The sequence below is a fragment of the Ailuropoda melanoleuca genome, chromosome 7 (assembly GCF_002007445.2).
Source record: "Ailuropoda melanoleuca isolate Jingjing chromosome 7, ASM200744v2, whole genome shotgun sequence".
NCBI classification, from domain to species: domain Eukaryota; kingdom Metazoa; phylum Chordata; class Mammalia; order Carnivora; family Ursidae; genus Ailuropoda; species Ailuropoda melanoleuca.
The window spans coordinates 76207098-76222662 of NC_048224.1; the positions used below are offsets into that span (position 1 = coordinate 76207098).

Below are 15565 nucleotides of genomic sequence, written 5' to 3' on the forward strand. Positions count from 1 at the left end.
CTATCTTAACTAGACTTTGGTCAGGTCTTTTATTTATTTATTTTTTAAGAGGAAGCGGGGGTGGGATGAGAGAGGTGACGAGCAGAAGAAGAGGGCGAGGGAGAAAATCTTAAGCAGGCTCCATGCCCAGTGCAGAGCCCAGCAGGGGGCTTGATCTCACGACCCTGAGATCATGACCTGAGCTGAAATCAAGAGTCAGATGCTTAACCTACTAAGCCACCCAAGCACCCCTGGTTAGGTCTTTTAAGGTATCAGAATCTGAGGTTATCTTTAAGCAAAGATTCTACAACACTGTCTCCCTCACTCCACTCTGCTGCAGATTCGCTGGGCTTCTTGCTGTTCTTTGAACCCATCAAACACACGTGCCACCTTAAGACCTTTGTACTGGCTGGTATCGGCCTAAACTACTCGCATCTCAGATATTCACATGTCTCACTGCCTCAGCTTCTTCAACTCAGCTAATTATTGTCTTCTCACTATCTCACCTATTTCAACTGCCTTACCCCACATGCTCCACCCCACTGTCCATCAATCCACCCATAAGCTGCTCTTATTCTATACCTACAGAAATAGAAATTATTAATTCCCATTGTTTTGTTTTGCTTATTTCTTGCTAGAATATAAACCTTATTAGAAAAAGGACTCTGCATGCTTATTAATGTAACCTACACACCAAGAACACTGCCTGACATTCAATATTTATTGAATGAATAAAATGATTAATTCCTGTCCTATCTACCACACTGTCTTTAGAGCATCAAATGTATAACCAAGAGGTGTTGTTTGAGATTGTACTCAGTGTGAGGTATAACAAAGTGCTTGGGAAATTATAAAAGCACTATACGAAAATGGTTATTATTGACAATTACCAATATCTGTGTTTAATACCATTTCTATAAGAAAGTACAAGTTAAAGGCCTATACAAAGATACTAAAAATTATCCCACTGCTTTTTCTCTTTACCGTTTTCAAATTACCAGATTTTTTCTTGCTTAGCAAGCATAAACTTAAACTACAAACAACAGAACGGCAACATTTCACAATTTTTTCCAGGACATACTGATGTTTCCTAAATGCTTTGTGACCTGTATCTGGGCATTTTATACTAATTCTGGATCTGTTCTTTGAATACACAAATCCTCTATTACCATTAGTCTGACCTGGAACAGTGGTTTGTGATCCTACCTGCTTGTTCATGCTTGTTTTTTTCAATTTCAGTGCTAGAAGTGTGAATCTTATTAAGTTCCTGGATGAGGATTCCATTCTGTCCTGTGCCTAATGTTATTAGAGCCAGAGGAGGACAGAACCTATAATTTGTCAAACCATATGTCTATACCACTCTTTTAAAAAAAGGTTTATTATTTATTTGAGAGAGAGAAAGCATGTATGATTGGGGGAAGGAGCAGATGGAAAGGGAGAGAGAGAATCCTGAAGCAGACTTCCCATTGAGTGCAGAGCCAGACATAGGGCTCGATTCCAGGATCCCAAAGTCGTAACCTGAGCTGAAATCAAGGGTCAGACGATTAACTGACTGAGCCACGCAGGCGCCCCCATACCACTCTTCATTGGGGCTTTCTCACCAGTTACCAGACATTAAAGCTTCCTTAACTGCTGTCTGCCAGTCCCTGTTGCTTTGCAACCCCTCGATATTCCATAGCATTTGCTAATTTTGCAGAAGACATGGAACCTTCTCACTGTCAATCAAGCCCTCACAAATACTATCATCAGGTAGCAATGGCTAAAGTTAAAAGAGAAGAAAGAGGGGGTAGCAGTTTCAGCACTGGAAGGGGGAGCATAACTCTTGGTTGAGCAGGTTTCTCTAGGGCTTTTCTTTTCCAGGTCTGTGTGAGCTACAATAAAGTGACATGGTTAACTTAAGAATTTGGCCATATCAGTGTTTTTAAATACAGGAAATCCTTCAGATTCAGGAACTTCCACTTCCCTATTATACTGATGCAATCTGATACCTCTAACTGCACTCATGATATTTTTATATGTAACACAATTCTAAAGGCTGTATTATTAGTAGTAATGTGCAAGAAGGAATCTGTGTTGATACGCTAATGTTTTGCTTGTTTTCCCCTGCTAGCTCCATTTCAACAGCAATTCCTGTTAATTTGAGAACAGTACCAAACTAGGAGTCAAAAAACTGCATTTTATTTTATTTTATTAATTTTTTTAAAGATTTTATTTATTTATTTATTTATTGGACAGAGAGAGAGAAACAGCCAGCGAGAGAGGGAACACAGGCAGGGGGAGTGGGAAAGGAAGAAGCAGGCCTTTGTACTGGCTGGTATCGGCCTAAACCACTCGCATCTCAGATATTCACATGTCACCCAGGCGCCCCAAAAAACTACATTTTAATATCAATTGTGCCCCAAACTAACCATATGATGTTGGTGAGATCTCAACCTCTTTACACCTCATTAATTTTTTCTTCATATAATAAAATGAGATGTCTAGATTAAAGCACTTTGAAAATTCCATTATAAAAAATGTGTATTTTTAAAGACCTAATAAAATGACTTTTAGGCAGTTGTGTTTATTTTCTTTAATACATTCTCACCTATCACCTCTGCTTCCCAATATGCCTTAGAACCAGTATTCCTGGCAGGAATCTATTCTTCCCCTCCTTGATAAAGAACTGCTCAGTTCTTTTCTTCATTCAAACTATACTGTAGATTCAGACTACACTGCTAAAAACTAGAAAGCCTATTTCTGGTAAAAAGACAATGTTTATCTTTGATTTCTTACTTTTTAAAAAGTTTAATTATAGCTTATCAAATCAGATTTTTTATACCAAGTAACACTACCAATTGAAGAGAAATAAAAATGAATATAAAGTATGCTCTAAATAAGTCAATGAGACTTAATACACAATTTGAATGAGACTGTGCAGAAATTTCTGCAGGAAAAAAAAAATTCTCCAGCACATTCAGTAAAGTCTACAAAGACAGCATATTGGCAGTGATTCTAGATTTAACTAATTATAGCAAAATTTCAGTCATAAATTTAAAGTAAATCTGCCTAAAATTCAATTTATATACAACCTTCAAAACTATTCTTGGAAATATTAATCTTAAATATTTAAAATAGAAATAGCATCTTCTTAGTCTATCCATCCAAGACAAGGGTTGTGGCCAATTTATGAAGGACCTTACAAGTGAAACTGAGGAATTTAAACTTTATGTTGAAACCGATGAGAATGGCACAACCAAATTTATGTTTTAGACAGCTCTAACTGAGGTTGCATTGTTAATTTTAAGGGTGTAAGAGGGAGACAGAGGAAGCAGTTAGGAAACAAGCTATAAGACGGATGAGAGATGATGAGGGTCTATTCAACCACAGTAGTGGTCATAAGGCTGAAGAGAAAAGGATAAATATAAAAAAACAGGACTTGGCAAACAAATAGCTGTAGGGCTATGGGTTGGGATTTATGAAGCCAAAAGACTAAGACAAAAATTAATTGGAAACATAGAATTTGAGAGGTTGTAACTACAGATCCCAGTATAATTAATATTCACAAACAACAGAAAAGGACTGAGCATACAGTAAACCTTAGAACCAATATTCAATGAATGGATATGGAAGACAACAACCCTGAGAAATAGTCTGATAAGATAAAATTGAATGGTGAGTTAAATGAGAATACTGTTAAAATCTGTAGACAGCTGACCCACTAATCTTAACAAGCAGTAAGTCTTGGAGCAAGATCAATCAGGAGAGGCTACAGTACGTATGTGATTAGACCTTATTCATGAAAAATTGAGGAAGATATCTAAGACATTAAAAAAACACGTCTTTCAAATCTTAAGATAGCATAAAATGGAACCCTGGCTAATACGACATACACCAAATCTGAAGCCTAACTGAAAGACAGACTTAATGATGAGTCAAAATCAACAATGTGAAATTAAGCAAGTGTAAATATAAAGTTCTTAATTTTAGGTACAAGTATCAACTGTCCAAAAATGAGATAAAGGCCCAGATTTTAAATATAAGTTTCATTTAAAAAAAAAAACCCAAATTTGATATGGGTCAATAAAGTAACAGCTACTAAAGAGATGCGTTGTGTGCCATATTTGCCAAATGCTAAATATGCCCAAACAAGGGAGGCAAATCCCACTGTATTCTATCTGGTCACAACACACAATGCTACATTCAATTCTGGATTCCATTTTGAGAAAAACACTGATAAATAAAGGATGTGGAAACCGTACTATATATGGAATTGTTAAAGGAATTGGGAGTATTCAGGAGATAAGAATAAGTAAGTAAAGGACATGAAGCTAATGTTTAAATGCTTGTATAGTTACCATACAGGAAAGAGAAGACTGATCTTATATAACTCCTAAACAGATGCTATATAGAACTGGTTTTGAGTAATATGACATCTGCCAAAAGAATTACCTTCAATGAGTTTGAATTTGCCCCTTCACCTAGTGCAAATTTAAGGGGAATTTTAATTAAAATTCACTAAGCAAACCAATAAAATACTACATCTTAAAAAAATAAATTCCTTATAGAAAAACAATTTTACTAGGCTTATTCTTCAGAAAAATGCAGAACACATTTTATCTTAGAACAAGATAAAATTTTAATGAGGGGAAAACAAAAATGGATCTAACTTACTGAATTTATATGCTTTTCCTCTAAACTGTTTATTTTTTTTAGTAATCTCTATACCCAGTGTGGGGCTTGAACATAGGACCTCAAGATCAACAGTTACATCCTTTTCTGACTGAGCCAGCCAGCAAGGTACCCCATCCTCTAAACAATTACAAATGGAAAAAAAGGGGGGGGCTTAAAGGTGAAATTTAGAAGCTATTTGGAAGAGTGATGAATTATTTAGTAGATACCATACTGCAATTAAATATAGCAGATTTGAAGTTACTTATTGCTTTTTTATTGTTCTTGTAGGTTTTCAAGTTCCTAAATTTAAAATAAGACAAAAGCATTAATGTAACTGACAAAAATAGTCTTAATAGTTCCTACACATTTACCTAAAAATTTTAAGAATATAATTAATTATATAGATCCTTAGATAAACCATTCATAATCAATGAACGTTATCTTGAATCATAATCAAAACCATGAAACATAAACAATATACTTCTCTAACACAATCTGCTTTTAAATATGCCTAAAGGAAAAGATAATCTTCCGTACTGGCTTGTAACACCAGAAATCAGATAAGGAAGTATATATAACACATTCGTTTTTCTCCTAGGCATAATGCATATAATTATGGCAGATTCAAAACTTGGGAGAATAAGTTATCATAGGCAATAAAAATACAAATTTTATTATACTATCATCAGTTGGATTAGAGGAGAAAAACACAAGTGCTTATGCTATCAAATACTTTTTCAAAGTGTAAGTAGATGTAAATTCATAAATACAAGTTTATATAAATAAATGAGAACCAAATTAAAAGAAGTAACTGGCTCTTCCATCTCTTCAGTGATAAATATCATTAAGTTATTACTGGTTTAATACTTGCAGTTTCTTCTTTTAAAAAACAATTTCTACTTCTGGGCCATAAGTGAGGAAACAGTATTACAAAACCCTTTATATTCCCACTGCCCCTCACATCTTCCTAAGTTTCTAATTAAATTACTGCTAAGACCAAAGTACCTTTATAGTTAGAAATATAAACCTACTTAACTAAATTCTTACCTGTTTTTGCACTCCATGAATCTTTGGAGTAAAGGATAAAAAGAACAGCAATACATACCATAATAAAAATAAATGAGCTCAGAACCACAGTTAAAATGTCCTTTTCATCTCCTAAGGACCAAAAATACAAAATCTACACTAAAACCTTGCTAGTTATGTGAATCCCAAATCTTTAATAAAGCTCTACTTAACTGTACTTAGATAAGCATTTTCTTTCATTAAACTAGGAAATGGGCAAAGCCACTGGAAGCATTTATTACTTTCTAACATGACTGCCTACTTATCTCTGCTAACAAATGATACTGATAATCTAAAAATAATTCACTTTTGGCCAAAAAGGCACTTCTGACTCACTTGGACTCTTGGAACAAAAGAAAAAACTTTTTCTAATTACGACTGACCCACAAAAGTAACCTCAGAGCCATAACACAAAGAATATTAGAGATCAAGGCTAAGTACCAAGAGGTAAGCTGGAAGACTTGGGTTTTATATTTCCACCAAAAGAATTTCAGATCTATTCTGTGTTTTCTTTGACAAATCTTTTGGTCAAACTGACACTCCAAGATGTTACGTTGCTTTGACTCAAAATGTATGCATGCCCCAGATGGAGGTCAAATCAACTCAGACTGGAAATTAAGTTAGTTTTTCCTAAGCCACAGGTAATTTACTATAGTGGGAGGGAAGGTAAATGCTTGATAGATAGTGGTTTCTTACCCTAGATACTAAACTTGCACAGATGTCTCATCAAGGACAGGGTTGGTCCAGTACTGTTCTTTCACACTGCATGACACAAAGAGACCTGGCTTATACCCCAGCTCTAGGGGTATAATATTTAACAAGGTATTTAACAGCTTTATGCTTTGGTTTCCTCATTTGTAAAATAGAGATAATAGTGTTTAAGATTAGAGGTGCCTGGGTAGCTCAGTCGGTTAGGTGTCTGACTCTTGATTTTGGCTGGGGTCATGATCTCAGGGTTGTGAGATGGCACCTCCATGCTGGGCTCTGTACTGGGCAAGAAGCCTGCTTAAGATTCTCTATCCTCCTCTGCCCCTCTCCCACCTTTCTCTCTCCTCTCTCAAAGAAAAATAGTGTTAAAGATTAAATACATATATGGAAAAGCACTGAACACAATGTCTAATACATAAGTATGAACTCAAATGTTGTGAGTAGATAATTAATACAAATAACTGGGAGTTGAGAATACCATTAATATTACTTTTTGGTTTCTAATAAAAATTTAATATTAGGCTTTAAATTAATTCAAAGCTAAGAAAGCAACTTGGGTCTTTCATACTAGATTTAATTTTTAGACCTAGATTCCCCTAGGACCTATAAAGAACAAAGAGCTAAAATCAGAAGATCCTGTTTTAAGTCTCACCTTTAATAGTTATCAGAGTAGCCGGGCAGATCACTCATTTCTATTTTTGCCCACTTCTTAATATATGAAATAGATGACATACCATCTGTCCATTCCAATGAGAATGAACAATGGTAGATTCAAATAAGATGTGACAATATTTACCATTCTTTGTATACAAAAGGGGATAATGTTAACAAGATACAATACATTAATATAATTCAAGTTTTTCCCATCAAAACTACCAGCAAACATCACCCATCAAGAACATGCAGTTAATAAGGTATTCAGAAACTACAGGCTTTTTTTTCATTAAACTTATTCTTTGCATTAATGATGAGCAAATATAACCATTAGTAATGTAAGACAAAGTGACAGTAATTCTATTGATTTACCTAAAATATTATTAAGAAAAACAGAGTAAAAAAATGTTTTATCAGATACTCAATAATGACACGATCATTTTAACTGTCCTGAATTTCTGCAAATACTATAGGAGATTTAGTCATTAAAATGATAAAACTCAACTTACTTGTATCTGACAGTCTGTACAGTTTCTGCTGAAACATTGTTAACAATACATTTGGCTGCACATTCCAATCCCTGCCAGACAGTTGAAAATCCTGCAAATATATTTAAAAGTCAGTAACACTACAGCTAAACGAATGGAGCTTCCTAGTTAAATTTATGGGTCTTTGTTACCTTGAACACTACTTGCTGCTACGACCATAGCACCATCCAAGGGAGACTTCCCATTTTTGTCTTTTTTAAGAGATTCTGGAACAAGTTTGCTTCCATGCTTCTTGACATGTGGAGCTAGTTCCTTTCCAACACAATTTGCTACGGTGCAAACTCCGTCAACTAATATAACCATAAAAAAAATGTATTCTTCCTTTGATTTTACCACTCTTACTTAACAAAATTCTTACATGAGCATCTAAAGTTGTTTTATCACATAATTTAGCATTTCTATATAATGAGAACGAAGGCTGGCTAGTTTTTAAACAAAGCCTATTATTTGGTTTAAAGATACGTTTGTAGAACCTAATGATTAAAACCTTGCCTCTTAAATATAATGTTCTTTTTGGCAATTTGCTTAAAAGAAAACCAAGACTGATGCAATGAAAGACTTGTAGGTTCATCTTTCATGTTTTCTAGCTATGTGTATTTCTAGGTTTTCTCCATATTGATAAATATCTCACTGAAATAGTAATAAAGTATTTAAGTCTATTTAAGTAAACAATCCAAAATCTGATTCAAAGAATATTGAATACCAAAAAGATAATCTTACTAAATCTAATGATAATTCATGAAGCAGTGATCTGGCCAACTTAAAATACCAAACTTTAGATCTATGATTCTCAAAGGAGAAGGAATTAGTAGGATATTACTTGGGAAGGCTGACACCAGAATTACCAAATCAGCTTAATTCAAACGATACATCCCTCCCACTTGACCCCAACTACTATGCAGTGAGCTGTCCTTAAGAGAATGTGTCATAGTCAAGGATAGCAAATACATTCAGAGCCATTCCTTTTCAAAGGCACAGACACTCCCCTCTCGACACATCAAAATAACCCTTTAACCAATGTTTCTCAAACTAATAAGCAAATAAAAATCACCTAGGGATCTTGTTTCTGAATCACTAATGTGTGCCAAGTACCTGAAATATTTCTAAGGCTCTCAGATAGGTTGATGTTGCTATAGATCCCACTATGAGTAGCAAGGTGACACTGCTTTGTCCTAATCCTTTACTCCTAAGGTTAAACCATCTAAATGAACATTTAGATTAACCAGGATTAAAAGATCATTTTTAATTTAACTGAAAGAAGTAAAGTCCTCCAAAGTTACTTTACCCAGGAACTGACTGACTTTTGCTGCTCCTCCTGTAGCCTGCTTTGCTATATAAAGTCCCCTGGTCACAGCTGGACTAACTTCCACTGGTTTTTCTTCTGGTTGAATCCGTTCACGGAGTTTAGAAGCACCTTTCTGGATTGCTTTGCCAGTAAATTCAGCACCTTTGACCAAACCCCAGCTCACCCAGGAAGCACCTTTTTATAGGAAGATTTAAAAGTCCACAATATTAGAGCTGATTATACCTATAAACCCTTTAATAAACCAACAGGAAAAAAAAGAAGGCATTCAATGTTCAGATCCCAAACATACCGTAAACTTTCAAGCCAAATTTACAATTATAATTTTCTGCTGGAATATATTTTTTCTAGGTAAATTCATCTTTCAGTACTTAGGTCATAGATCACTCATTAATATAGTTTTGTATTACTCTATGCTGCTACTACTACTTGTAGGTATCTCTCTACATGTTACTTACCACACTATTACTATTGTTAGGGATTAATTCTGGGTTTTGGTGCCAATAACACGGTATTTGGCTTGAGGACTCAGGTATTCTTGTTGTTGCCTTAGTCCAGGTACCACTTTTCCTCTATGAAGCACTGAGGGGTTTAGACACAAATAATGCAAATTGGAAACCAATAAACCCAGATCTCAAACACCAAGGCAGAACTCTTGCTTGCTTTAGACAAAAGGCATAAGGCAGGGAGTCCTGTTCCTCCCTCAATCCAAACCCAAATTCCATGACCTCAGCACCTTTTAGTTTGTAACATAAACCTGAATGACAAAGACAGAAGACTACTCAAAGAATACATGAGTAGAAAAGATCTAAGAAGAAAACTCGGAAGCCTAAATGGTTTAGCCATTTCTCATGATAGTTCCTAGCCATTTGCTTTGCTCAATGCTTCTTACAGCATGCATGAAAAATGAGACTGTCAAGACAGAAAGCAGGATAGCATAGACTTCTCTAGTGAAAAGGCCCTGTGTACACATGAGGAAAGGAGAAGTGGGAAGGAGATGGGAAAAGCAAGAAAAAATACCAAGGAGAATAGTTTCCCCTAAGAGGAAGAAGAAAGTTTTACCCAGCTTTGGAGAGCTTACAATTTTAAATATTTCCTTTTTGGCTATACCCTGAAAAAACAAGCTTTTAAAGCTAGACACATAAAATACCTAAGTATATTCTCCAAAGGTCTGGGGCATGGCTTTTACATAATTACTTTGGCCTATGAGTGAGTAGGCATCCAGTGATCATGTGAAAATCCTGTTTATTTAAAAATGCTAACAATGAAAAATAAAGTGCCAAGTGGTAACTGATCAGAAAAACTGTTGTGTTTCTCTTCCTCTTTTAGTTAACATGTCCACCTCTAGCTCAAATACTACCCCCACTGTCCAACCTCTGGGGGAAGACCAGGTCTCAAACCCAGACAAATACCTTCCAGCCAAGAGTTCCCATAACAATAAAGGGACTGAAGACCTCTATTAAAAATATCCATAGGGGGTTTAGAGTTAACTTTCAGGTTGAAAATATTTAAGAAGTAAAAAACCAGCTGAGCTTGAAGGAAGACTGAGAAATCATAAACGACAATGAAACAAAGGAAAGCTTAAGTAGACTATATTCCTGCAATGAAACAAACAGGAGGGACAGAGTCCACTAATGACTAAGAATAAATGGAAATTAGATAAATGAGAAGTCATAGGACTGATAAAGAGAAATGCTAGATGCAAGTTACAAAGAAGCTATCACCATGGAAGAGTGCATTATAGAGATAATACATTAAACCTAAGATATTACAATAGAAGATCAGGAAATGTAATGATTTATTGGTAGCTATTAAGATCTTTTAAATGGCATGTGTAGTGCCAGATACAGATTTATTCTATCCATATTCGCATTATATGCATCCATCCATTTAATGCTGAGATAGAGCAGGCAATGAATGTTTGCTGAATAAATGAGAAGTTGCAGATGACTTAAAATTATTTCATTCAAATTTAACCCAGTGAGGGGACCCTCTAATCGGTCTATTGTCACAGATCCTCTACCACTTCCCAAATTAGCTTACTAAACCCTCCATCTAAAATGTTTGGCAGCTGCCTTTTTAAAAGTGTAATTCTAGCCTTTCAAGCCAATTTTCTACGTAGGTAAATTTTAAGCAGTTCGTATTTTTTCACCTTTTGTATTCATGAAATACAATACTGTAGCTTTTACTGATCTTTACTGATCTTCAGACACTGGACAGGAACGATCACAGGCTAAAGTGAATAAGCTCAATTTAGATCCCTGATTACTTATCTTTATATAGAGCCTGCATGAGTCAGGCAGAAACAGTCTCTTGACAGATCAGATCATTTTCCCTGGAGTAAATCTTGGATATTCTGCCATTTTCTTTGTTACTTGTACCTCAAGTATTTGGTGAGCTAGTTGGTTTTCATTCTACCTATTAAAAAGCACATAAAAAGATATGTACTCTGATTGGCAGTTAAATAATTTTAATGTAACCAACTATTACGGGTATTGCTAGAACTGAGGAGATAAGATGCAAAGAAAAGAGTTACAAAAGCCTACTAAAGTCTCGAGTAGTAAAGCAGGCCCCTAAGTGTTATCATAGTGTAGTTTTTGCTCATTTTCAAATGATGCACTGCTGAGAGTTTTTCTGAAATCTCTAAAGAGATCTGTCCCCAGGATTAGCTGATTCGAAGGATGCTCTACCTCTCTAAATAGAGCCAGTATGTGGAATCTCTATGGTACCTAGGAGGCCTAAGACTTAATGGCATACAATACTTTCCAAAGGTAGCCAAACAGTATCACCTGTTCCATATGTTCTTTCAACATGACCTTGACATTCCTCCCATTGAGATGTGGGGTCTATGTCACATCCCCTTAAATCTGATGTTTATTATTTTCTTGTAATGAGTGATACTAGAAATTTCCAAGAACATGTTAGAAAGGGTATGTAAGCTTCTGCCTGTTGTTATATCATTCATACTTGGAACCCAGAGCTACCATGTAGAAGTTTGACTAGCTTAAGGTTGCTAATCTGTCAAACACATGGCGAGCATGTCAAGGCACTCTACTTGGCAGTCCTAAATTTTGAGCTCTTCCAACCCAGATGTCAGATTTGTGAATGAAGGAAATTTCAGATGATTCTGGCCCCCAGCTACTGAGTCACTAGTCAGCCTTTGAGTCTTCCTAGCTGAGGTCCTGCCATCATGAAGCAGATACAAGCTATCCCTGTTGTGACCTTTTGGAATACCTGGCCCACAGTACTCCTAAGTATAAATAAATGTTTGTTGCTTCATGCCATTAAGTTTGGGATGGTTTGTTACACAGCAATAGTAAACAGAACAATCTTGAGCAGTATGAATTCAAAAAACTTAAGAAAATAACCTATGAAATTATCTACATATTTGTGAATATAGGCAAGTTTTCTGAATGCTGACCTAATAGCCTAGCAATCTGTAAAGTTATGGGGCCGGGTAGTAAGAGTGAAGATTTTTCTTTAGCACTTCTTTGAAAATCTTTTCAAGGCTCAATTTTAACTGTTAAAATTATAACTGAAAAATTTGGCTTTGTCTTATCTCTAGCAGCTCTCTGACATGGGCAAAATATTATGTTAGTTCCTAGTTAATTTTCACTTATTTTAACTTGTTGGTATTTCATGTTGAAGGTTTCCTCTGATTAAGATACCTTTATTTAATGGGTATTTATTACAGTGATGGAAATCTGCACTGACAGTCTTTTAAATGACTGATCAAGATTCCTTTACAGGGTCATGAATTTGGCTTACTAAAGTGTGACTGACAGTGTTTTTTAAAAACAAAATAGAAGGTCCAAATCTAAGAGCTACAACAATTGAAAAGCTAAAATGCTAACCAATGAAAGTGGAAAGACGTATGTCAGGAACGATCATTCTGGTTTTAAAATAACTGATCTGATGCCCTTTCTAATCAGAATTAAATAGTAGGGCCTACATCCCAAAGCTTAGCTATTATAATCCTCAGGTCTCTTCATACCTCCACTGCAGTCTGGTTAGGGAGTGCTACTTTGCTTCCAAAGATGTTATGAGTATCTCACCATTTTTTTAGAGGAAGAGGAAGGGGGAGAAGGGGAGAAAAGAAAAGGATTAAAGGGGAATTTCAAAGGGGAAAGGGAAATAACTAATTTTATGTTCAGAAGAGCTATCCTGAGAGTATGGGGATTCCCGAAGCTTTTCACTATCAATTTTCCAAAGAATGAAACAGAAAATAGGCAAGAAGAACTTATACCTATATGATAATATGTAATATTCTAAAAGACTAGTTCCTTCTGTTTTTGTTTAAGTATTTATAAAATGATCACTTAGAACCAAAATACAAAATACTATCTTTCTAAGTATTCTCTTATGGATTCCAAAGCTTTCACATTATAGGGGGAAAAAATTAACATTACTGTAATACCTGACAAAATATTGTGAGCCACTTTCTCACTCCATTCAGGTAATTCCTTTGCTTTTTCTTCTGAAACTGGCTCATAGGGTACAATGTGACTCAGATTAACTTCTTCACTTGAAGGGTCTTTAGCCTAGTAAAAATTTTTCAAAATGTAAAACAATAAAGAACTTAGATGCAGAAAAATTATAAGCATTATGTAATAAAATATTAAGCCAACAAATACTAGCTATAATTGATAAAAATATCTCCAGCCAACATAGTTACCAGTATATTTTACAACATAAAGCAAAATACCACAACTGCCATAAAGCTTAAAACTGTACTGGTCTTATGTAAGATCTCCCTGGTGAGTAAGGTTTAAATACTAACATACCTCCAATATAGCATTTATCAAATCCTATTTAAACTGATGAGACTATGAGTTCCTTTATAAACCTATCAACCCCTTGATGACAGTATGCACATGATACTCAGTAAGATTTAAAAGATTTGTTAAATGACTCAATCAGTAAGGAAGGATGTATCCAAATAAACCGGTTTTGATAGAAATCAAGTAAAAGCAAGTAAAAATATATAAACACAGAAGAATCTGCTACTCCACCTAAATGGAAATGGGGAACACAGATATACCTGTATTTTGTTAATTTAACAGCTGTTATGAGAACTAGGGCCAACACTTAAAATGTCAAAGCTAAATTTATTCATTCTAAGAACTTAATAGCAGGCTAACTCAGACCTCATAATACTATAAAATTACTTGAAAATCAAGCTTCCCAATAGAAATACGAAGAGAACTTCATTTAAATATAAAACAACATTAAAAACAAAACGAAAACTTCTATGGGGGGGAGGGGAAGCCATTCATAATTAAAACCCAAAGGTAAACTGAACATAATATTAGCAACTTCCATCTTTAATAATGAGCCAATGTCCTACTACATAAAGAGCCCCTGGAAATTAAGAAAAAGACTAGCAACACAATAATAAAAAATGGACAAAGGACAAGAATACACATCACACAGGAAACAAAATTCAAGGAAACCTTAAGCAGATACACAACATCACTCATAATAAAATCAATGCAAATAAGATATTCCAATACACTGTTTCTCATCTATCAGACTGCCAAAATACAGAAAGGCTGATCACCCACTCTGTGGACTAAGCTATGAAGAAATAGGTCTCCTACTCTGAATGAGTATAGTCCTTAGGGAGGGCAGCTTAGTAAAATCTATCAAAATTACAAATGCATTTATCTACTGACTCAGTAACCCCACTTCTAAGAATTTACCTGATGAATTACTGGCAAATGTCTGAATCAATGGATCTACAAAGTTAGTCACTGAAGCACTGTTTCTAATAGCAAAAGCCTAGAATCATCCAAATACTCAATAATAGATTGGTTAAAGAAAACTATCATAAATCCATACAATGAAATATGAGGTAGCTATAAAAAAGATTGAGAGGGTTCTCCATTTATTAACATTGACAGAATTATCATCAAATAAAAAAACCAAAATACAGGACACTCCATGTTGTTACCTTTTGTATAAGAAAGGGAAAGAAATCTGTTTTTATTTGCTTTTACCTGCCTCAAGAAACTGAGGGAAGAAACACAACTTCTTGATAACCTACTGTGGCAGGGAAAATGATATGGACAAAGGTGGGAGTAAAGTTTTTCAAAGTATAAACCTGTTTATATGATTTGATTATTTTAGTTAAAAAATTAAATTTTTTAAAAATGGAAGTTTCAAATGATGTAAAAAATTTCCAAACATTAAGTAAAAAAGGAGCAAAACAGTTTGCCTCCCATGCTTACATTTGTATTATTACATGAATGTGTGCATGTACATGTATAATTCACACACAAAATAAACGTGTATGTATAGACGTTTGAATATATCTGCAAGGATAAGAAGCTAGCAATAATGTATCTGGAGCAGGAAGCTAGGTGGCTGAGGGATAGGAATGGAGGCAGACTTACTTTTCACCAAGTATCTTTTGGATTTGCATTTTGTGCATTAACTTAAAAAATGTTTTTAATAAATATATTTCTTGGAACCATCTTGGACTCCCAGTGTCCTCCATAAAGCTGGTCTAAGACATTCAACATAATCCAGAGATAAATGTAGAATATTCAAGGGGGACCTGGGTGGCTCAGTTGGTTAAGTGCTTGCCTTCAGCTCAGGTCATGATCCCAGGGTCCTGGGGTCTAGCCCCATGTTGTTGGGCTCCCTGCTGGGC

General features: G+C 35.1%; 1 protein-coding gene across 8 annotated transcripts in view; it reads right to left on the reverse strand.

Annotated features, from left to right (window-relative positions):
- The window catches only part of SPART (spartin), a 29955-nt gene that overhangs the window by 1920 nt on the left and 12470 nt on the right, over positions 1-15565 (reverse strand). For 5 of the 8 annotated variants that reach the window (XM_011236715.3, XM_019809486.2, XM_011236714.3 and 2 more), the window contains exons 5-8: positions 13328-13451; positions 8893-9087; positions 7739-7897; positions 7569-7659 (exon numbers count right to left, since the gene is read on the reverse strand). In XM_011236715.3, coding sequence (XP_011235017.1) covers positions 7569-7659; positions 7739-7897; positions 8893-9087; positions 13328-13451 — 569 coding nt within the window. The remainder of the gene's footprint in view (positions 1-7568; positions 7660-7738; positions 7898-8892; positions 9088-13327; positions 13452-15565) is intronic. The other 3 variants (XM_034665072.1, XM_011236717.3, XM_019809488.2) reach the window with 2 other exon arrangements.